Source organism: Lepidochelys olivacea (genome assembly GCF_965140295.1).
Source record: "Lepidochelys olivacea isolate rLepOli2 genome assembly, chromosome: 2".
Lineage (NCBI taxonomy): Eukaryota > Metazoa > Chordata > Testudines > Cheloniidae > Lepidochelys > Lepidochelys olivacea.
The window spans coordinates 184,770,528-184,793,439 of NC_140412.1; the positions used below are offsets into that span (position 1 = coordinate 184,770,528).

At 44.3% G+C, this 22,912-nt stretch overlaps 1 protein-coding gene across 5 annotated transcripts in view; it reads left to right on the forward strand.

The window, feature by feature from the left end:
- The window catches only part of LRRFIP2 (LRR binding FLII interacting protein 2), a 140,746-nt gene that overhangs the window by 67,274 nt on the left and 50,560 nt on the right, over positions 1-22,912 (forward strand). Inside the window, exons 9-13 of one of the 5 annotated variants that reach the window (XM_084620172.1) lie at positions 5,077-5,124; positions 5,211-5,255; positions 8,993-9,040; positions 9,131-9,184; positions 21,115-21,183. The exons of the other annotated variants lie outside the window; for them this stretch is intronic. Of the exons in view, the coding sequence (XP_084476298.1) occupies positions 5,077-5,124; positions 5,211-5,255; positions 8,993-9,040; positions 9,131-9,184; positions 21,115-21,183 (264 nt within the window). The remainder of the gene's footprint in view (positions 1-5,076; positions 5,125-5,210; positions 5,256-8,992; positions 9,041-9,130; positions 9,185-21,114; positions 21,184-22,912) is intronic. 5 annotated transcript variants of the gene reach the window in all.

The following is a 22,912-nucleotide window of genomic DNA, read 5'->3' on the forward strand; positions in this document are numbered from 1 at the left end:
GATACTTCACGGTTAACAAGTATCAGAGGGGTAGCTGTGTTAGTCTGGATCTGTAAAAGCAGCAAAGAGTCCTGTGGCACTTTATAGACCAACAGACGTATTGGAGCATAAGCTTTTCATGGTTATCGTAGCTACTACTCCTCCTGCTTTGAATCACAATAACTGTTTTGCCACCCTCGATCTTCAGGATGCTTACTTCCATGTGGCTATTTTCCCAAGCCACAGGAGGTTTCTCAGATTTGTAGTAACCGGTCTGCATTATTAGTACACTGTTTCCCTTTTTCCTTGGCTCCACGAGGATTTACCAAATGTGTGACTGTTGTAGCAGTATATCTCAGCAAAAGAGGAATTCATGTTTTTCTATACCTGGATGATTGTTTAGTGGGGGGCAAGTCCAGAGATCAAGTCCTCTGTCATGTCCAGTTCACGTTGCATCTCTTTGATAATCTGGATCTGATTTTGAGCAAAGAGACGTCAACGTTAATACCAACGCAAAAAATCAAATTAATTGGGCCCTACTAGACTCTGAGGGCGTTTCTGCCTAATGAACAATTTTAAGAAGTTTGTCACTTATGCATGTGTCTCTGCTCTCATCTTTCAACTATGATACATGTACATCTGAGATTGCTAGGCTATAACATGGCATGAATTTATGTGGTCCAGCTCGCAAGATTACGCCTTTGACCTCGAGAGGTCATCTTGTCCACTCCCCTGCACTCATGGTAGGACTAAGTATTATTTAGGTGGCCTACTGCAGGTGCCACTGCCATCCTCAAGTTGCTACAGTGGTGGACAGATCAGATCAGTATCGGTGAGGGTGATTCCTTTGCCCATCCTCCTCTGGTCAGGACCATAGTTATTGATGCCTCCATGCTAGGTAGGGGAGAGCACCTCTCCACAAACCTTGAATCTTCAGTGTCCACAGAACAGGAAGCTTCCCTTTGTATTAACATCCTGGAGTTTTGAGCCATTTACAATGCATGCAGAACTTTTTTGGTCACAGATCAAGGACACTGTTTCATATAGTTACCAATAACGTCACGGTGTATTATGTGGACAAGCAGGGAGAAGCACAGTCCAACCAGCTTTGTTAGGAAGCAATAACATTTTGGCAGTAAATGAGTGTCTGTGGGAATGTTGCTCTCCTTCATGCAGCACTTCCATGAGTGCAGGGGACTGGACAAGATGACCTTTTGAGGTCAAAGGCGCAATCTTGACAGGTGTAAGGCAGGGGTGCATCCTGTCTCCTTTTTTGTTTATGCTAGTCATAGACTATGGATTAAAACAATGCAACAGTGATATGTATGGCCTAAAATGGAAGAATTCAGGGCTATTTGATCTAGACTTTGCTGACGACATCGTTCTTATCAGTGAAGATGCCAACAGATTACAAAAATGGACAAAACAAGTAAAAGAAGTAATGGAAAAGATAAGTTTGAGATACAATGCAAAGAAATGTAAATGTAAATGTAATACTTTTCCTGTGACAGATAGAAGTGTTACTCCCCTCCAATTTGAACAATTGGAACTTTAGATCACCTTTCGTTGGTAACTTGCTTATGATACTAAGAATTCATTCTTCCGGCACTTTCGCCTCCATCCATATTTTGTTGCACAGCGAACAGATGACTGATTCCACGTCTTCATCTCCATATTTAAGCATCTCAGGGTGGATGCCATCCAAACCAGGTGCCTTGTTGTTTTTCAGCTTCTGCAATGCTTTTTTTACTTAATGCCCAGATCAGAAACAAAAGAAGAGGTTGGGAAACAGTCATCAGCCCACATATAACTGGAACAACATCAGACAATGGCATAAAACTTCTTGAATTTTGTGCTGAAAACAATCTTAGCATCTGCAGTTCTTTCTTCCAACATAAAACATGCACAAAAAGACACTGATTTCATCAGATGGCAGTACACAAAATGAGATTGACTATATTTGTGTTAGTCAGAGATAGAAAACATCATTAGAGATGAGTATTCAGAGGAGCAGATATAGGAAGCAATCACTATTTGCTGAAAGCAAACATCAAATTGAAGTTTAAAACACTTAAAAAGAGAGAACAGACTCAGATTATTCAATACACAGAAACAAGATTTCAGGATCCAAAAAGTGTACCAGATAGAGGTCAAGAATAGGTTTGAGGCCCTTAACGATCTTGAAGAAAACAAAGTGGAAATATAGTGGGATCTTTTCAAAACAGCTATGCGAGAAGCAGCTGGAAAGATAATTGGTAGAAAGAGAGGAAGCAGTAAAGAACAGTGGATCTCAGAAGAAGCATGAAAAATTATAAATAAAACTAAAGGCTCTAGTACTAAAACATGCAACTGACGAAACAAAACAAACCTACAGGAACCTTGACAAAGCAGTAAAGAAGCAGTGCAAAAAAGATAAGCGAATTTGGTAGAAAGTAAGGCTAGTGAAGCTGAAGGATCAGGGTGAAGAAACAGTACAAGAACAGTCTACATGATCCTGAAACAGTTAACAGGATATAGATCAAAATTCAGAAGTGTCCCAGTGAAAGAGAAAGAAGGAGAAATTTTGAACACACAGGAGGAACAAGAAATTAGATGGGTGGAACACTTCAGAGAAGTGCTAAACCAACCAGAACCAATTACAAGACTGGAATTTAACCATGATAAACCATTAGTCCTAGATATAGATCTATCTGAGGTAAAAATCGAAGGAGTAAAAAAAGCATTGCAGAAGATGGCAAAACAACAAGGCACCTTATTTGGATGGCATTCATCCTGAGATGCTTAAATATGGAGGCGAAGACATGGAATCTCCTTTACCAAGGGTCCAGAATCATTTGGCCGATCACGTCAGCAGGAATTTCTCCAAGAATCGTGACTAGTCTCTGAAGATCAGTTCACTGAGGACCATCTTCGCAGAATAGGGCATCTTGGCTATTGACCTGTTTGTAATGAGATAACAAGTGCTATCAGTTTTTCTTTCAAGTGCATCTCAGTCCAGGTTCCTTAACTGGTGCTGCCACCTGAATTGGGGATTGGCACTGATGTATTCCTTTCTCCCGATCTCGGCTTATTCTCAAACTGAAGCTGCCTGAAGTTGGCCAAGACAAAGCTGTTTATCCAGCCGCCTCAGTCTACCTGTTTGATATCCCATATCTCTTCCTCTTTATCCCAACCTACTAACTCTGCACCAGGGTCAAGTTTGATTTCCAACATTAAGTAATCTGCAGCTCGTGGCATGGTTAGATGAAGAGGAACAATGCTGTTTGGAAGCTGTTAAACAAGTGCTACTCAATAGTAGAAGTCCCTCCTTTAGCGCTACCTATTTGGCCAAGTGGAAGCGGTTTTTAGATTGGTCATTGGCCTAGGGGAATCAACTGATGCTAGCCCACGTTCAGGGCATTTCAGAATATCTGTTACACCTTCAGTCTTCTGGTCTGTCTCTCAGCTCAGTGAGGATCCACTTAGCAGTGATCTCGACGTTCCATATTATGATCCAAAGAAAGTCAATTTTCTCATACCCCACGGTAGTAAGGTATCTAAGCAATCATTTGTGTTTTTCCCCACCGGTGAAAGAAGCAGTTCCTTTGTGGGACCTTAATATTGTGCTGGCTGCCCTCGTGGATTCTCCGTTTGAGTCCCTGGCAACTTGTTCTCCCTCTCTCTTGCACCTGTCATGTTTTCACATCTGCAGGAAGAGTAAGTGAGCTGCAGGCTTTAATGGCAGAGCCACCATTTACTCAGTTTTTCAAAGACTAGCTCAAGGACTGCATTCTAAAATTTTGTATAAAGTGGTTTCACATTAACCAAATAATATGCTTACTGTATTCTTTCCTAAGCCACATTCAAGCACAGAAGAGCAGCACCTTCATTTGTTGGATGTGAAATGATGTGTGTCTTTTTATTTGGCGAGGCCTAAACCATTTAGTAGTTCAACTTCTTTCTGTTTCCTATGCAGACAGGATGAAGGATCACGTGGTCACCACACAGACTATTTCCAGATAACTTCCTGTATTATGACAGCATAACGAGTAGTTCAGGCAACACCTTCACAAAGACTGTGGGCTCATTCAACGAGAGCTCAAGTGACATCAATCGCATTTATCAATGATGTTTTGATACTGGACATTTGCACCTAGTCTCCTGTGTATATAATTTTACCAAATGCTATGCTATTATGGTTGCATCTACATCAGATGCAAACTTTGGGAAGGCAGTTCTGCAGTTGTTCTTTAAGTATATTTTGAGCCTACTTCCTACTGATACAGCTTGTGAATCACCTGAGTGGAATACACGACTGAACCAATCAACGATGAAAAAATGGTTACCTACCTGGACGATAACTGTTTGAAAGATGGGTGCAGATGTGTATTCCACTTCTCACCCATGGTGCCTTCTGCATAAGAGTCGCATCTCTTGATGTTTGATGCGAAGGAACTGAGTGGGATTGGGGTGACGCTGCCCTTTAAATAACCAGGAGAGGGGTTTAGGGACCAGAGACCATGAGTACCATCCCTATGGGTACTGTTAGGATGAGTTCTTTAGCTTTTGTGCACTGGGTGTGCACACACCTGAGTGGAATAAGTGTCTGCACCCACATCTCAAACAGCTACTATACGGTAGCTGTCTTTTCTTTAGTAGCAGAACTCTGAAACCAGAAACTTTTGACACTTTAACTTTTATGCACTGTACAGAGTATAGTATGTTAGGGCCCAGGTCAACGATGGGGGACTGTAAGTGCTATCATAGTGCAAATAATAAACTTCTGGTCATCAGAGGGTAACAATTTCTGTCTATTGTAGACTTTGGTTAGATTTATATTCATAACCAAGGAGAGAAATTGCATGACCGAGCCATCGAGTCCTATGTTTCATGCTTTTTTCATGCCACGTTTTTACCATAAAAATACTAACTCTTTTTAATTAGCATATTATAGACTTCTGTTCTTCAAGATGTATGGTTCCTTTAAAATATGTTATCGTACTAGATCTAAGTTTTATGTGTTTCATTAAATTCCGAGAGCTTCATTGCAAATATAAAACAATGGATTTAAACCTTCCTTTGTACTGCAGCCAAAAATTTTTTTTTCCCCCATCACAGTCCTCTTCTCTCTACAGTGATCCTTCGGCAACTACTAAGACCTATAGGGTTAGTACGGTGTGAAAAAGCTTTGGCTAACTTTTGATAACTTAATAGTTTTTTGTTTCTTTAAATAATTACTCTTTTCTTTATAGGTGTCTCCTAGCGTAAACACGGGTTTGATAAGAAGTGCTAGTTTGGTTCGTATGAGTCCATTTGCATGGTTGCCCTAAACCTGCATTCAAATGTCTGTGGTTTGAGAGTACTGCGTATGCATTCCTGCTGCATTTTAAAATAAAGCTAAAGCTTGCATGACTCAGATAATGTGAAATGTACAGGAATATAGAAGATGTTCTGAAAGGTGACTTCCACAGGATTTTTTAAAATTGTGGCTCATTTCTTTATAAAGAGAGGGTGGAATGCAGGATGCTTTTTTCTACTTGTTTTTTACTTTAGAAATATCAGGGATATCAAATGTCATCTGTTCTGGTTTTGTTAGGGATGTTAATTGCCAACTCTACCCTCTTAATTTAAGGAGCAACGCTGTTGCTTTTTTAACAAAAGCTTTCTTTATCCAAAATGTTAATTAGTCATTGCAGTTAAGATATTGGTAAAAAAAAGAAAATTTAAACCCTGATGATCTTTTTTTTCCCAGTAGGTTAATTTTGTTTTTGCTCTTTTGATGTCACATTTCCTTAGTTCTCTAGTGATTTTTTTTTCATTTTCTTGCCTATACAAAGAATGAAATTCCAGTTTTAAAAGTGACACACAACCCCTGTGGGGTTTTTTTTGTTGTTTTTGGTTTTTTTTGTTTGTTTTTTCTTTTTTTTTACTTTAAGAAAACCCCCTCAGGCCTCTAATTTTGTTTCCTTTGCTGGCCACCTTTAAATAACACACACCAAAAAAGTGTCTAAGTAATGTTACATTGGTGAGACAACTTGAAACTGCTCTACCTTCTGGTAACTTTTTTATTTGGCTTTTCAATTATTTATACAACACCTAGGACAAGCGGGCCATAAGCTTCTTTGAGAATTTGGGACAATAAAAAGAATAACTAAAAGTCTTTAATTTGTTCCCTAAGCCACTTGCTCTGCTTATGATACGTGAGATCTTGTCCTGATTTTGGATGTACATTTACCTCTTCCAACCATCACCTTGCAAAAAATACTAACATGATGATTTGACTGTGTGTTAATGCAGCTGGTGTACATTTAATCAGATTATTATACCATTGAGTTCAGAACAAAATGAGTCACTTTTAAACATCACCTTAATCTTTCTCCCCATTCCTCCTCTGGCCAAAATATTAATAATTGATAATATAGACTAATTATTAGCTTGCAAAACACTATGAAATTCCAAAGACATAATTTTAAGATAAAGGAAAACAAAATTGCTGTGCATCAAATTATTTTTTCTTCAGTCATTTTAATGACTTAATGGCACACAATAAAAGATGACAAGTCCCAAAGATGAAAGTCACTCTTCCTTCACTATTTCCCTTGTTACTACCACACAACCTAAAAATTAGTTTGCTTTAAAACTTTGTCTCCTGTACTATCAAGATCTTTTAAATGTCAGCACACATCTTAAGAGAAAAGCTCCTCTTCAGCATAATGTAAGCAGTATATGACCAGAACTCTGAAATTTTCCTTTTGTGATATAACCTCGCAGATCATCTGAGGATCAGAATCCTGTAAAAGTTAGGCGCACAGTTGCCAACTTTCATGTGGTAAATAAGCACGCCAACTTTCACAATAAGCCAAAAATCAAGCTAATCCCATTTCAAAACAAGGCTAAAACAAGCCAATCCCTAAGAACCCCAACACTCTGTGTGACTGACTAGCGTGCAGTCTGGGAGTGTGGTGGGCCCACTGTGCACCCCTCACTCTCTGCCCTCCTTGCCCCTGCTTGCTGGGAGCCGATCAAAAAAAAGAAGCAACAAGTTACAACAAGCTGTAAGCCAAACAAGCAGCAAGCTACAAGCCAAAAACTAGCCAACAAGCAACTCTCACAAGCCAATTGAGCCAAAAACAAGCCCAATTTCTTTCTCCCTCCTCCCCTGCATGGGTTTGGCATGTTTGGTTAGGTGGTATGTGTGTATGTATTGATTTATGTTAAGTTTTATTTGCTTTTTTTTGTAAGGTAAGCCTGACACATTTTTGGGTGGATTCAATTAATATTTGAAGAATCTCAACTTTGATAGCTTCCCTTTAAATAATTTTCTATATTTTGGTAATAACTCACATGCTGAGTTCTTTTAGGGGTAAGTATTAAACCCTGAATATCAATATGATATTAAAGAATCTTAGCTCTGCATTATTATTAATTGGTTGACGACATACTGAGCCCCCCCTCCCACCCCGGCTTTGTCTGTACTTAAATTGCTGCAGCAGTGCTTCAGTGTAGACATTCACTGCAGTGAGAGGAGGGGTTCTCCTGGCACTGTAGATAAACCACCTCCCTGAGAGGCAGTAGCTAAATCAATGGAAGAATTCTTTCATCAGCCTAGTTCTGCCTACATGGGCACTTAGGCTGGGTCTACCCTATAAATTTACATCAATATAACTACACTGTTCAAGGGTGTGAAAAATCCACAGGTATTTCACCTCCATGAGAGGTGGCTATGTTGACAGGAGAAGCCCTCCCATTGACGTAGCATGGTCTGCACAGGAGGATAGGTCAATATAACTACGTCTGAGTGATGTAGTACCCTGAACAACATAGTTATATCGACCTAACCCCCCATCCAGACAGCGCTCTTAACGGGAGCAGACAAAAAAAATGTGAGAATTCACAAAATTCTCGTGAATTAATCATGAGAGTCATGATTTCTAAGAAAAAAAAATCCTGACATTTGCGAATTCTATTCACAGATCATGAGTCAGGATTACTTTTAGTTAGAAATCGCTGTAGTGGCTGGAGCTATGGCCTGCATGCTGACATGAGGGGGGGGGGGGGAAGGTGGGGTTTTTTTATTGATTGTGGGTTCTGAGCAGATGGGGTGAGTGCTGAACTGATGGCAGTGGGGATTGATGGGGTCAGTGCCTGAACTGATGGGATGGTGGTGCTGGGGGTGAGGGAACTGAACTGATGGGGAGCTGAATTGAGGGGGCGTTGAGGGGAGACAGAACTGATGAGTGACTAGAGGACAGGATTAATTGCTGGGCAGGAGATGGGCAGATGTGGGGGTGAGAGCCCCTGCAGCAAGGGCCAAAATCAGCTTCTCTAGTATATGTAGTGAGCAATACTAATTGTAACATGCACACACTCTGGGGATGGGCAGGAGGAGTTCAAAAATCAAGAGACTGACCTAAGAAACACGATGTAATCATCTTTAAAAATCTCGTGATTTTTGGGCGTCTGGCTCATGATTTTTGATCTCTTGAAGTTGTCATTACTGTGGGAGGGCTTCTTTTGTCAACATAGCTGCCACCTCTTGTGGAGGTGGATTATCTACGCCAATGGGAGAAGCCTTCTTGTAGGCATAGGTAGCATCTTCACTGAAACGCTCATCTAGTTTTTGTTCAAGCTGAGTGAAATTCAAAAAGATAAACAGCATAAATAAAACTGAAAATGTAAAGTGTAATTTAAATGTTAACCTTTTGGTTAAACATAGTTAAGGTTTAAAATACTATTTAAAAATAGTTTTGTTTTTTTAAAAAAAATCTGACCCTTTTAACAGAATAGTCTGATTTCCTCTTAGATAATTCCCTGTATGACGGGAGGAAGTGGTGACAAAAAGGAAATACAAGTTTGGCCCTACCCCCTTTCAAAAAGTACAGCCTTTGGTGGAAAATGCATGGAAACTGAATATCATAAGGGTGAAGTTTGATTGCACAGTAGTAGAATTATTATCTTGCATGACTCGAAGTTGTCACATTTTAATTATTTTGACACTAGTTATAAACAATGATCCATTCCCTTTGTTTCCCAGGCATCATTGTGTGGTAATGGATTATATAGCTCCTATAACTCTCACACTGTAAGTCTAATTAGCTTATTTTCTGAAAACTTTTACTAATGTAAAGATTAAAATTATAAAATCTTTCTTCCTCATAACTTTTGTCTATAGCCATCTGAATACAGTTATTCTTCGAGAGCAAGTTCAGCTCGAAGTAGTCCTGTGGTGAGCCCTTTGCATGATTTTGTGGTATTTTTTTCTTGACTAATTCACAATAATCATCGTGAGCATTTGCAGTGTAAGTCACTCTAGTGATAAATACATGAACTATAGATTTTTGTTCTGCTTCAGAAAAATTAAATCAGCTGTAAGAAAATTAACAAAAATGAGAATATTTTATCAAACAGTTCAACTGTAGAAGTTGCTGTATAAGGTTTTCCTTTTTAAAAAAAGGTTTAAAGTTGAAAATGGATGACACTTTTTTTTTTTAAAAAAATCTTGAAAAAGAGTACATATAGAGAACTCCGTCATTGTTACCAGGTGTTACTTCAAAAAGTTCAGCTAGAAGCATGAAGACAGTGTTGCCAAATATAAACATTAGTATACTAGCTGGAGCAGGGCAGTGACGGCGTCATTACATTTGTATTGAAAGGGACGTTTCATAAGGAAGAGAAGTGTGGCGTGGCTTGGTGCCTGCATATTGTATGAAGTAAGTATCTCAATTCTCTGGTTTACCCATATTAGAGATTGAGAGAGAGTTCCTATGCATCAGAAAGGAAATAGGCTGGTGACACCTGACAGTTGCAGGTAAACTGGTAGCTGTCTTCTCAGAGGAAAAATGGAAGAGTTTATTTCCAGTGAGAACATAAATATTTCTCTGTGAACCATTACGACTTTCAGTGGTGTATTTGATATGTTACAGCTTGATGTGCCAGAACATAATCTGACATAATTTAGTACAGATTGGAATGAGATTGGGCTTGGTGCAGGAAGCTACAGTGTGTATTATCTGTTGCCTTTTGTAGATCACAGTTGTTAATATAAACAAATCCCTTGGCCTTTACAAAAATTACATCTAATATTTAACACTAAGGATTTCTTCCATAATTGGGGGTTGGAGAAGAGCTTCAGATTAAATCAGGTTTAAAACAGAGCCACTGGAAAAAGTACTACTAAAGGAAGTAGAACCAAGGGGAAGGGTGGAGAGAATCGTGTTCTTTGTTTCTTTGGTAGGTACTCAGATATTGTGGGGGGTGAGGGCCATATAAATAACCAGACAAATGGTTGTTGGATTAAAATATGTAAGAAATATTGTTGCCTTTTTATCATTAAGTGAGACTTTGCAGCTTTGTACTATGTACCTTTTTGGTCCAGCAGTGAAGATGTAGTTCTGAAACTGATGACATGACACTTGTTTTAGTGTCAGCCTTCTCTATGGAGGATTGAAGTTTCACTGTAGTTTCTAGCTAGAGAAAAGATGGGATTAGGAGGAGACAGATTTTGTTTGAAATAAAAACCATCTTCAATAGTGTCTAGAAGGCTGGAAAATATAGATCAAGTAAATCTATATTTTAATTTCAAGTTTACTACATTGTGATAGGTTTCAGAGTAACAGCCTTGTTAGTCTGTATTTGCAAAAAGAAAAGGAGTACTTGTGGCACTTTAGAGACTAACCAATTTATTTGACCATAAGCTCCGATGAAGTGAGCTGTAGCTCACGAAAGCTTATGCTCAAATAAATTGGTTAGTCTCTAAGGTGCCACAAGTACTCCTTTTCTTTTTACGTTGTGATAAACTTTTATAAAAATAAGTTACCTAAGGCATGTTGAATTCTTAGAACAATAGTGCAAAATTCTGCTCAGTGGACTTTCAAGAGCAAAACCAAAAGCAGAATTTGGTTAATGTTTATGGCATGCAGGCTGGGTGCCTATCAATTTGATTTTCTTGGAGAGTTTTTCTAAGTGTTAGTCTGTTCTATTTTACTTGCCCATGCACCCCCCAAAATTGTCCACTTACAACAACCACAACAACCAAAAAACCCCACAAGTATGTCTCTGGCTAGCAAGACTTCCAATTCCTGGCAAAACAACTCTCATGGTGAAAGTCAAAAGTGACATGCAAAGGATTTGGGAGACAGAAAAGGATTTATATCCTTGTGTTGTTCTACAATATATAAAGCCAGAAGTCGAGTAGGTTTGTTTTGGCTTTTTAAAAAGTGTTTTTTCTGATTGCTTTTAAAGTTAGAAATATTTAATTTCAAGTCTGACATCTTCTCTGATTTTGTTGGAGGACCTGCTGCTGTTTTCAGCATGTTTGTGTGATGCTCTTACCAGTCATCATTGACGCTTCCAGGGTAGACAACACCTACATTTCTAATTTTAAAATAAGGAAAACAAAAAAAATTTGGACCCTGTTTATACATCACAGAGAAGCAAAAAAAGGCAGTAAGCTGAATTTTTTTTTTCTTGAAGGTCACCATAAAGATTGGAACACCCACTTTAGCTCTCATTGTCTGCTTCATGTACTGTACCCATTTTGTTTGAGGTTGTTGGGAGAATAATGTGTTTATTAAATCCATAAAAGTGATTTTTTTGCATCCATTGATTTTGTTCTTTTTGAGAATTATCTGGTAGGTGAATGTAGAGTACATATCTAATAGTCCAGCCTTTTGACTTAATTGTACTCCTTTTCAAAAACCAGTTTTATGTTTTGCAGTTTTATTTGCCTACCTACAAGTCTTTCACTTTTCAAGCCAGTATGAAACTTCCATTTTCTTATTTTCAGATTTTGCTGTCCTTTAGAATTTAATGGTTACAAATCTAATTTCCTCTTTGAAGGGTTGTTCATGTCAGTTGCAGTCAGGTGTGTGTACGTGTGCATGCCTGCACGGCAGCCGGAAGATTTTTCCCCTAACAGTATCTATCGGGTTGGTCCCAGCGCCCCCTGGAGTGGCACCATCAAGGTGCTCAATATAGCGCCCTGCCCACACACCACCTCCTCAGTTCCTTCTTACCGCCAGTGACAGTTAGCTGGAACTTCCCCTTGCTCTTGTCATGACAAGCGCATTTGGCAATCTGTATATAGGTTTCAGAGTAACAGCCGTGTTAATCTGTATTCGCAAAAAGAAAAGGAGTACTTGTGGCACCTTAGAGACTAACCAATTCTCTAAGGTGCCAGTCTGTATATAGTTGTTCATTAGTTTTTGTACTTAGTGTTTAAGTAGTTAGTAGGTACTTTACTTAGTTCTTAAGTTTTCTTTTGAGGGGTTTCCCCTCCAGCACTGTCCCGGCACTAGGGCATGCTGTGGTCTCCTGGTTTCAAAGCCTGTGAAGTCTGCAGCAAGTGTATGCCTAGAAACGATCCTCACACTTCATGTTTGAAGTGTCTAGGGGAGAGCCATCAGAAGGATAGCTGTAGGATCTGCACGGGGGGTTTTTCCCCAGGACACTGAAAGACAGAGATCAGCGCCTGAAGATCATACTAATGGAAGCGGCACTCCAGCCCCAGTCCAACCAACCTGGTGCCGAGTACCTTCTCCTCAATACGCAGTGCCGCTGCACCATCAGTACAGAGATCGGTGCCAAGTAAAGACAAGGAGTCTCGGCACCGTCATGGCTCCACTTGTGGCTCACATACCACAGACAGGCACAGGTCTCAATTGCCGATGCCGCAGAAGAAGAGGAGGCCAGAGAGGGGTTGTTTTTCCCCTTCCCCACAACTAGACCCAAGGTACCGGCCATTGTGAGACTCAAGTCAGGTCACACTACTTCGGCCCCACTGCCAGAGATGGTCACGTCAACTCCTGCCCCCGTGGAGGAGCGGGCAAGTCCGGACCATAGAATCATAGAATATCAGGGTTGGAAGGGACCTCAGGAGGTCATCTAATCCAACCCCGTCCTCAAAGCAGGACCAATCCCCAACTAAATCATCCCAGCCAGGGCTTTGTCAAGCCTGACCTTAAAAACCTCATTCCAAAAAAACCTCAAACCTCAGGAGATTCCACCACCTTCCTAGGGAATGCATTCCAGTGTTTCACCACCCTCCTAGTGAAAAAGCTTTTCCTAATATCCAACCTAAACCTCCCCCATTACAACTTGAGACCAATACTCCTCGTTCTGTCATCTGCTACCACTGAGAACAGTCGAGATCCATCCTCTTTGGAACCCCCTTTCAGGTAGTTGAAAGCACCTATCAAATCCCACCTCATTCTTCTCTTCCACAGACTTAACAATCCCAGTTCCCTCAGCCTCTCCTCATAAGTCATGCGTTCCAGTCCCCTAATCATTTTTGTTGCCCTCTGCTGGACTCATTCCAATTTTTCCACATCCTTCTTGTAGTGTGGGGCCCAAAACTGGACACAGTACTCCAGAGGAGGCCTCACCAATGTCGAATAGAGGGGAATGATCATGTCCCTCGATCTGTTGGCAATGCCCCTACTTAATACATCCCAAAATACCATTGGCCCTCTTGGCAACAAGGGCACACTGTTGACTCATATCCAGCTTCTCGTCCACCGTAACCCCTCGGTCCTTTTCTGCAGAACTGCTGCATAGCCATTCGGTCCCTAGTCTTTAGCGGTACATGGGATTCTTCCGTCCTAAGTGCAGGACTCTGCACTTGTCTTTGTTGAACCTCATAGGATTTCTTTTGGCCCAATCCTCCAATTTGTCTAGGTCCCTCTGTATCCTATCCCTACCCTCCAGCGTATCTACCTCTCCTCCCAGTTCAGTGTCATCTGCAAACTTGCTGAGGGTGCAATCCACACCATCCTCCAGATCATTAATGAAGATATTGAACAAAACCGGCCTGAGGACTGATCCTTAGGGCGTTGCACTTGATACCGGCTGCCAACTAGATATGGAGCCATTGATCACTACCCGTTGAGCCCGACAATCTAGCCAGCTTTCTGTCCACCTTATAGTCCATTCATCCAGCCCATACTACTTTAACTTGCTTGCAAGAATATTGTGGGAGACTGTCAAAAGCTTTGCTAAAGTCAAGGAGTAACACGTCCACTGCTTTTCCCCGTCATCCACAGAGCCAGTTATCTCGTTATAGAAGGCAATTAAATTAGTCAGGCATGACTTGCCCTTGGTGAATCCATGCTGACTGTTCCTGATCACTTTCCTCTCCTCTAAGTGCTTCAGAATTGATTCCTCGAGGACCTGCTCCATGATTTTTCCAGGGACTGAGGTGAGGCTGACTGGCCTGTAGTTCCCCAAATCTTCCTTCTCCTTTTTAAAAAAAATCCCCTTTTTTAAAGATGGGCACTAAATTAGCCTTTTTCCAGTCATTTGGGACCTCCCCCGATCACCATGAGTTTTCAAAGATAATGGCCAATGGCTCTGCAATCGCATCCGCCAACTTCTTTAGCACTCTTGGATGCAGCGCATCCGGCCCCATGGACTTGTGCTCATCCAGCTTTTCTAAATAGTCTCAAACCACTTCTTTCTCCACAGAGGGCTGGTCACCTCCTCCCCATGCTGTGCTGCCTAGTGCAGTAGTCTGGGAGCTGACCTTGTTCGTGAAGACAGAGGCAAAAAAAGCATTGAGTACATTAGCTTTTTCCACATCCTCTGTCACTAGGTTGCCTCCCTCATTCAGTTAGGGGCCCACACTTTCCTTGCCTTTCTTCTTGTTGCTAACGTACCTGAAGAAACCCTTCTTGTTACTCTTAACATCTCTTGGTAGCTGCAACTCCAGGTGTGATTTGGCCTTCCTGATTTCACTCCTGCATGCCTGAGCAATATTTTTATACTCATCCCTGGTCATTTATCCAATCTTCCACTTGTAAGCTTCTTTTTTGTGTGTAAAATCAGCAAAGATTTCACTGTTAAGGATTTCGCCTGCCATATTTACTATTCTTTCTACATATCGGGATGGTTTGTCTCTGTAACCTCAATAAGGATTCTTTAAAATACAGCCAGCTCTCCTGGACTCCTTTCCCCCTCATGTTATTCTCCCAGGGTCCTTCATCAGTTCCCTGAGGGAGTCAAAGTCTGTTTTTCTGAAGTCCAGGGTCCGTATTCTGCTGCTCTCCTTTCTTCCTTTTGTCAGGTTCTTGAATGTGACCATTTCATGGTCACTGCCTCCCGGGTTCCCATCCACTTTTGCTTCCCCTACTAATTCTTCCCAGTTTGTGATCAGCAGGTCAAGAAGAGCTCTGTCCCTAGTTGGTTCCTCCAGCATTTGCACCAAGAAATTTTCCCCTACAGTTTCCAAAAACTTCCTGGATTGTCTGTGCACCGCTGTATTGCTCTCCCAGCAGATATCAGGGTGATTGAAGTCTCCCATGAGAACCAGGGCCTGCAATCTCGTAACTTCGGTTAGTTGCCGGAAGAAAGCCTCGTCCACCTCATCCCCCTGGTTGAGTCATACTGCTGTCTAACATACAATGCAACTCCCCAACCTTTTGTGTCCTGCCTGTCCTTCCTGAACAGTTTATATCCATCTATGACAGTACTCCAGTCATGTGACTTATCCCACCAAGTCTCTTTTATTCCAATCACATCATAATCCTTGACTGTGCCAGGACTTCCAGTTCTCCCTGCTTGTTTCCCAGGCTTTTTGCATTTGTGTATAGGCACTTGAGATAACTCGCTGATCGTCCCTCTTTCTATGTATGAGGCAGGAGCCCTCCCCTCTCGCACTCTCCTGCTCGTGCTTCTTCCCAGTATCCCACTTACCTGCTTACCTCAGGGCTTTGGTCTCCTTCCCCCGGTGAACCTAGTTTAAAGCCCTCCTCACTAGGTTAGCCAGCCTGCTTGTGAGGATGCTCTTCCCTCTCTTCGTTAGGTGGAGCCCTTCTTGCTTGCCAAGGCTGAGCTGACAATGACATCTCCCGTTGACCCTGGAGGTGTTTGAGGCAGCCTGGGACCTGCTCCAGCTCATGGCACCATTCTTCCCGCCGAGACGAGATAGGTCACCAGCACCGGTTGCTCCCCTGGCACTGCCAAGGGGAAAACCTGCAATGATGTCCCGGTGGTCTCCAGTCCTGGTGCACCGCTCCCCGGCGCCAGAACAGGGTTAGCAGCCTTGCTGGTCCCGAGCCCTTGGTGTGGACCCTCTGTGCCTCAAAATACCACTCCTCCATGGTCCTCCTTTTCAGAGACCTCGGAGTCAGAGTTGGACTCCTATCGATCTCACAGGAGCAGAAGTAGATGGTCCAGGTCATCACGAGACCGGCACCCTTACCCAGCATCATGGCCCGTGCAGTGGCAGCCCTTGGCACAGTGGCCCTTTTGGCGTCCCTGTGCCTTTCACCAAGGCCAAGGGTCACATTCCAGGGCATGGCAGTGCCTCGGCCACTTTCGTACTCCCTCCGGCACAGTCAGCATCGATAGGGTCGGGGGTAGTTCCGTCGCTCCTTGATGCCACCATCCCAACCTCTTCAGCAGCCCCACTGGTATCAGCGCTGACGACCTCGGCACCGACAGCCCCGACACCATCGGTTCTGGCTTTGACAACTTCGGCACCGACAGCCTCAGCACTGACGTATACAGCTCCAGCACTGAGGGGCTCTGTACAGTTTGTTTTTGCTCCAGTCCAGGATCCCCAAGTGCCATGGGACCCCTTGGGTGCAGAGGGAAGAGAGCAGCCACTCCTTGTGGGGGTCTCTTCCTTTCCCTCTTCAGATGAAGCGCTGGCAGGCACTTCGGGAGCCCCAGTCCTGCAGGACAACAGGGTCCTACAGCAATTGCTGAAGAGGGATACCCAGAGCCTGGGCATTCAGGCAGAGGAGGTAGTGAAGGACGCAGATCCAATGGTGGATATCCTCACCTCCTCCAGACCGACACGTATTGCCCTATCCTTCATAAAGACGATTGCTGACACCATAAAAACCTTGTGGCAGACCCCAGCTTCATTGCCCCCTATGGCTAAGCGCAATGAAAGACACTATTTTGTGCCATCCAGGGGCTACGAGCACTTGTATACCCATCCTTCACCAGATTCCCTGGTCATGGACGCTGCTAACCAACGTGAACGCCAGGGCTACCAAGTTCCCTCCCCAAAGAATTGGGAGGTGAAACGACTCAGCTGTTTTGGGAGAAAAGTCTACTCCACTGGTGGCTTGCAGCTCCGCATTTCTAATCAGCAGGCCATTGTCAGTAGCTACTGCTACAATACATGCGGGGCAATGGCAAAGTTCGTAGAGCTGCTGCCGCAGGACTCCCATGCCGAATTCTTGGCCCTGGTTGAGGAGGACAAGCTCATTTCTCGAGTTTCACTCTAGGCCACTCTGTATGGGGCTGATGCAGTCACTTGGGTGATGGCTACCAGGGTTGCCATGAGAAGGGGCTCCTGTCTCCAGGTCTCAGGTCTGCCATACGAGGTCCAGAAGGTGAGCAACAAACACTACCGGTTCAGTCCTCCCTTTTGGCCTATCAGCAGTGCCTCGTGTGTTTACCAAGTGTATGGCAGTCGTGGCTACATTCCTATGTAGGCGCCAGGTACAAGTGTTTCGTTACCTTGACAACTGGCTGATCAAGGGCTGGTCCAGGGCTCAAGTAGAGGCACAAGTCAACTTCATAAGAACGACGTTCAACTAACTGGGCCTTCTCCTGAACATGGGGAAATCGACTCTGTCTCCTGTATAGCGGATAGAGTTCATAGGGGAGGTACTAGACTCTACACAGGCCAGGGCACACCTCCCAGAAGCGAGGTTTCTGGCCCTGGGTGACATCATTCAAAGTCTCAGGCAGTTTCTTACCATCACAGCAAGGAATTGCCTGAAACTTCTAGGACAGGATGGCCTCTTGTACTTATGTGATGCAGCACACCACGCTCAGACTCCGTCCTCTCCAATCGTGGCGAGCCTCAGTTTATTTGCCGACTCGGGACAGTTTGGACAGGGTCGTGACTCTGCCTCACCCAGTCCTCGACTCCCTCCAGTGGTAGCTGGACCAGCAGGTAGTGTGTACAGGGGTCCCCTTCACCGGTCCTCAGACATCCCACTTGCTAGTGATGGACGCATCAGCCTTGGGCTGGGGAGCACATCTGGGAGACCTCAGGACATAAGGCCTCTGGTTTTAGGTGGAACTCGCTCTCCACATCAATGTCAGAGAGCTGAGAGCGGTGCGCCTGGCATGCCAGACTTTCCGAGACCACGTGACAGGGAGATGTGTATCAGTTATGCCAGACAACACCACGGCGATGTTCTATATCAACAAACAGGAGGGTGTATGCTCTTCTCCACTGTGCCAGGAAGCCCTCATGCTGTGGGACTTCTGTGTAGCTCATTTGATACACCTGAAAGCATCATACCTCCTGAGAGTACAGAACAAGTTGGCAGACGGTCTCAGCAGGTTATTTCATGGCCACAAGTGGTCCCTATGCCTGGATGTCGCCAACTCCATCTTTCAACGGTGGGGTTTTCCCTAGATGTATCTGTTCGCCACACGATGTAACAGGAAGTTCCAGCGGTTTTGCTCCTTCCTGAATCACAGCCCAGCCTCTATCGTTGATGCGTTCATCCTCCTATGGAGAGGCCATCTCCTCTACGCGTTCTCACCCATTCCTCTCATTCACAAGGTGCTTCTCAAGATACGAAGGGAAGAGGCTTCAGTATATTGACAGCTCCAGCCTGGCCCCACCAACAATGGTACACATCTCTTGTGGAAATGTCTGTGGAAGCCCCAGTCACCTTGCCACTCCTCCCAGACTTAATATCTCGGGATCACTGCGGTCTCCAGCACCCGAACCTCGAGTCGTTACACCTCATGGCATGGAAGCTCCATGGCTGAACCCCCTGGAGCTCTTCTGTTTGGACCTCGTTAGACAAGTCCTCCATGGCAGTAGGAAACCCTCCATCAGGGCTACCTACTTTGCCAAGTGGAAGAGATTCTCAATCTGGTCGGCACAGCATCATTTATCCCCGACGCTCACCTTTATATCACTCATACTGGACTACCTTCTCCATCTCAAGCAGCAGGAACTGTCCATGTCATCAATAAGGGTTCACTTGGCGGCCATCTCTGCCTTCCATCCAGGCGCAGAGGGCCGGTCAGTCTTTGCCAGCCCTATGGTCAGCCATTTTCTGAAAGGTCTCAGCAGGTTATATCCACGTGTTCGATATATCTGGCCCCAACCTGAGACCTCACTCTAGTCCTTTGGTTCGAAGGACAGACCCATCAATTTGGACTGGCAACTTGTTCTCTGCTCTATCTGTCATACATGGTAGTGTTTCTGGTAGTGATAACCTCAGCCAGGAGGGTGTCTGAGCTCAACACCCTAATATCAGAGCCCCCTTACACCGAGTTCTATAAGGACAAGCTCAGGCCACATTCAGCTTTCCTCCTGAAGGTTGTCTCCCAATTTCATATCATGCAGGACATCTTTCTCCCAGTGTTCTATTGTGACAGATTTCTGTTACCAATCTGCCTGAGGCGTCAGGTGATCAGGCTGAGGCCACAGGATCGTTTGGGCGTGAGATGACGAAACACACCAAGTATCTAAGTTTTAAAGCTTTATTGATAAAATAATGAAATAACAGCAGAGAGTGCTGGGGTGGGAGGGGTTCCCCACGTCACTCAGAGGAAGGAAGAAAGCGTTAGTGTCCCAAGCCCTAACCCACTTTCATATTCACATCTGCACTACCCGAGGCTGGCCAAGCCTGGGTGTAACGTAAGAAGAAGAGGGGGTGTGGGGTGGATGGGAGTTCTTGTCCCGTGCTCGGGTTGTCAGGGTCCGCTGTGATCTCTGAATTACTCCAGCTCTCAGGAGGGTTTTAAGCTTTGGGTTCCTTTTGGGAGTGTTCCATTCTGTGACCTCTGTTCCTGGTGCTCTTTGTGCCAGTCCTAACCGGCTTTCTGTGGTCATCTTTGCTTTCCCAAAACACAGCGGCTCCAGGGACATGAAGCTCTGCCCCCTCCCCCCCGCCCCCGTCGTCATCTCGTCTGTGTTTTGCATCTCTGCAGTCCTGGTTTTCTCATGGCTGGCTGTGGCTGGGTGAGAGACAAACTTCTCGTCTATGTCAAACTTCCAGTCCATGACCTTGGACTGGAGCCAGCGTCTTATTGTCGGACTGAGCTTGCTAGCTGCATTGTTGAGTTAATCCTTTCTCAGCTCTTTCTCCTTCCCCCTTTGGCCTCTTGCAGCCTGCAAAATAATCTCCCACACTCCACTCATGCCTTTGACCCTCCCCAAAATGCCTTGCGATGCTTGCAACAGCATTAGCAACCTGCAGTGCTGATCTGCCTTCCCCCGGGGAACCCCTGAGGTTATGACACTATCCTCAGCTGCACTTAAGCAGCAGGGAGCAGAGGCTTCACTCATTGAATGTCCACAGAGCACTAGCCTTTTACATTGAAAGAAAGAAGCTGTTTAGGAAGTCCATTCAACTGTTTGTGGCCGTGGCAGACAGGACGAAGGGTCTTCCAGTCTCCTCCCAACGAGCTTCCTTGTGGATCATGTCCTACATCCGTGAATGGTATAACCTGGCAGAGGTGCCTGCCCCTCTGCTCACAATGCACTCCACTAAGGTGTAGGCTTCTTCAGCAGTGTTCCTGGCGCAAGTTCCGACTCACGGAATATGCAGTGTGATGACGTAGTCCTCCATACATATTTCACTGCGCATTATGCAATTTACCCAATTGGCCAGAGATGATGCGGCCTTTGCTAGAGTTGTGCTCCAGTCAGCGGACAACACCGACCCCGCCTCCTGAACTTAGCCTTGGGAGTCACCTGATTGGAATTGTCATGAACAAGTGCCTGAAGAAGAAAAAACGGTTACTCACCTTCTCATAACTGTTCTTCGAGATGTGTTGTTCATGTCCATTCCCATACCCTCCCTCCTACCTCTCTGTCGACATACCCAGCAAGAAGGAACTGAGGGGTGGCGTGTCAGTAGGGTCCTATGTTGAGTGCCATGATGGCACCACTCCAGGGGGCGCCTGGACCAACCCAATGGATACTGCTAGGGGAAAAAAATCTTTCGGCTGCTTTGCACACGCACACACCTGATTAGAATGGACATGAACAACACATCTTGAAGAACAACAGTTACGAGAATGTGAGTAACTGTTTTTTCTTTAAATGTGTGTTTTTATGTAGAGTGTGCCTCATTCACTAACATTCTATGAATTACTTATTTCAAGATGGAAATTGTTTGGACTGCAGTCAATCAGCTGTAAATACATGCATTTTAATCTTTGTAGTTTACAGACAATGAAACAGGGAGTACCACATCCTCTAATCGTGCCATCCGAGGGCGGAGTGATAGCATGGTGAGCCGGGTTGCATGCAATTGTCTGATGCTATTGGTGGTATCTTAACTTTTTTTAAGATCCCTAATTGCTTTATTTACTATTAGCACATACTGTTCCACAGATATGAAGGGCTGCTTGTGAGAGAGGGAAAGTAGACACCCCTATTCACTTACAACTTGTGTGCACCCATTGGCCTGAGTTGCGTTTTCTTGAAATCCATTATATTACTTAGGCAGAATTGTATGATATCTCTATATATGTCTTATAATGCAGCTCAGATAAGACAGTTGACCTTATTTGTACTGGGTGAATGTTTTTTTGAATTACTTTTTGAGCTAATTCAATTTTTAAGGAAATACAGTTATAGGCAGAACTGGTAGAGCCACTTATACTTGAGGTTGCCAAACATTACTTCCCATTATAAGACCCTGTTTTCAGTTGCTTATAACTTTGCCAAATTTTAACTTTTCTGGCTGAAATTTTCCATGCCAGATATCTGCATCTGGCTGAATATTTTTTTGAAAATTTCAGCAAAACTGGCTCAGTTGTTTCAGAGAATGATTAAGGAAAAACGCATGGTTTTACCAGATTTAAAAAAAAAACAAAAAACATTTTCTTGAGAAGCTCTAGAACAGGGGCTGGCAAAATACGGTCTGTGGGCCGGATCCGGCCCATCTAACATTTCTGTCCGGCCCACCATAACTAACATTTCTGTCTGGTCTCCTCTGCTGTCTCACAAGCTCTGAGTCCAGGCCACTAAAAGTCCTGCAGCGCAGCAGGGCACTCAGGAAGGCTGCCTGCCTGTTGTGACCCTACACTGCTCCTGGAGGCGACTGGTTGTTGCTGGCACACCTCTGCGTGCTGCCCCCACCCCCTAGCATTTCCTCCTCATAGGCAGGAAACTGACCAATGGGAGCTACGGGAGTGGTGCTTGTGGGCACAGGCAGCGCACAGAGACCCGCTGCTCCCCTCCCCTCAAGGGGCATGCAGAGACGTGCCAACAGCAGCCACTTCCGGGAGTGGCGTCGGGCCACAGCATGCAAGCAGCTTGCCTGAACCCTGCTGCGCCACCAGACAGGAGCCACCTGTGGTAAGCGCCTCCCTGCCAGAGCCTGCATCTCGCACCTCCTCCCACACCCCAATCCCCTGCCCCAGGTTAGAACCTCCTGCTGCACCCAGACTTCCTCCCAGACCCTGCACCCTAACACTGCACCAGCCCAGAGCCCCCTCCTGCACCAAACTCCTGCCCAGAGTCCACACCCCCTCCATTAATATAGTAGAAATATGCGGCTTGTGACGACTTACCAAAATTCGTGGAGTGGCCCCCCTGCAAAAATTATTGCCCACCCCTGCTCTAGAACCTCCATGGTTTGGAGTAGGGATTTGAAATTTGGCAGGGGATGGCTTTTGTAACAGAAAAGTGTCTTTCTGTTCCTATGAATAGCCACCAAAATTTGGCCAAGTTACAATCCTTTGGAAAAAATCTCAGTTCACACGTGCTCAGTAGAGACTTGTTACAATGAGGCAGCTAAATTCTCAGAAGAGTCCATCTGTACTGAGCATGCTACAGCACAGGGCTGCAGGGAATGAGCAGGACTTTCAGTGCCACTGTTGCTCTCGCTGTTTTGGTGTGATGCTGGACACAGGAAGAGAAAGCAGGGAGACTGTCTCTCCTGTACTCTCAATGCTCATGCTGCTAAACCCGGGCAGCATGAAGGAAGAAGTGAGCCAACTTGAATATGGCGAA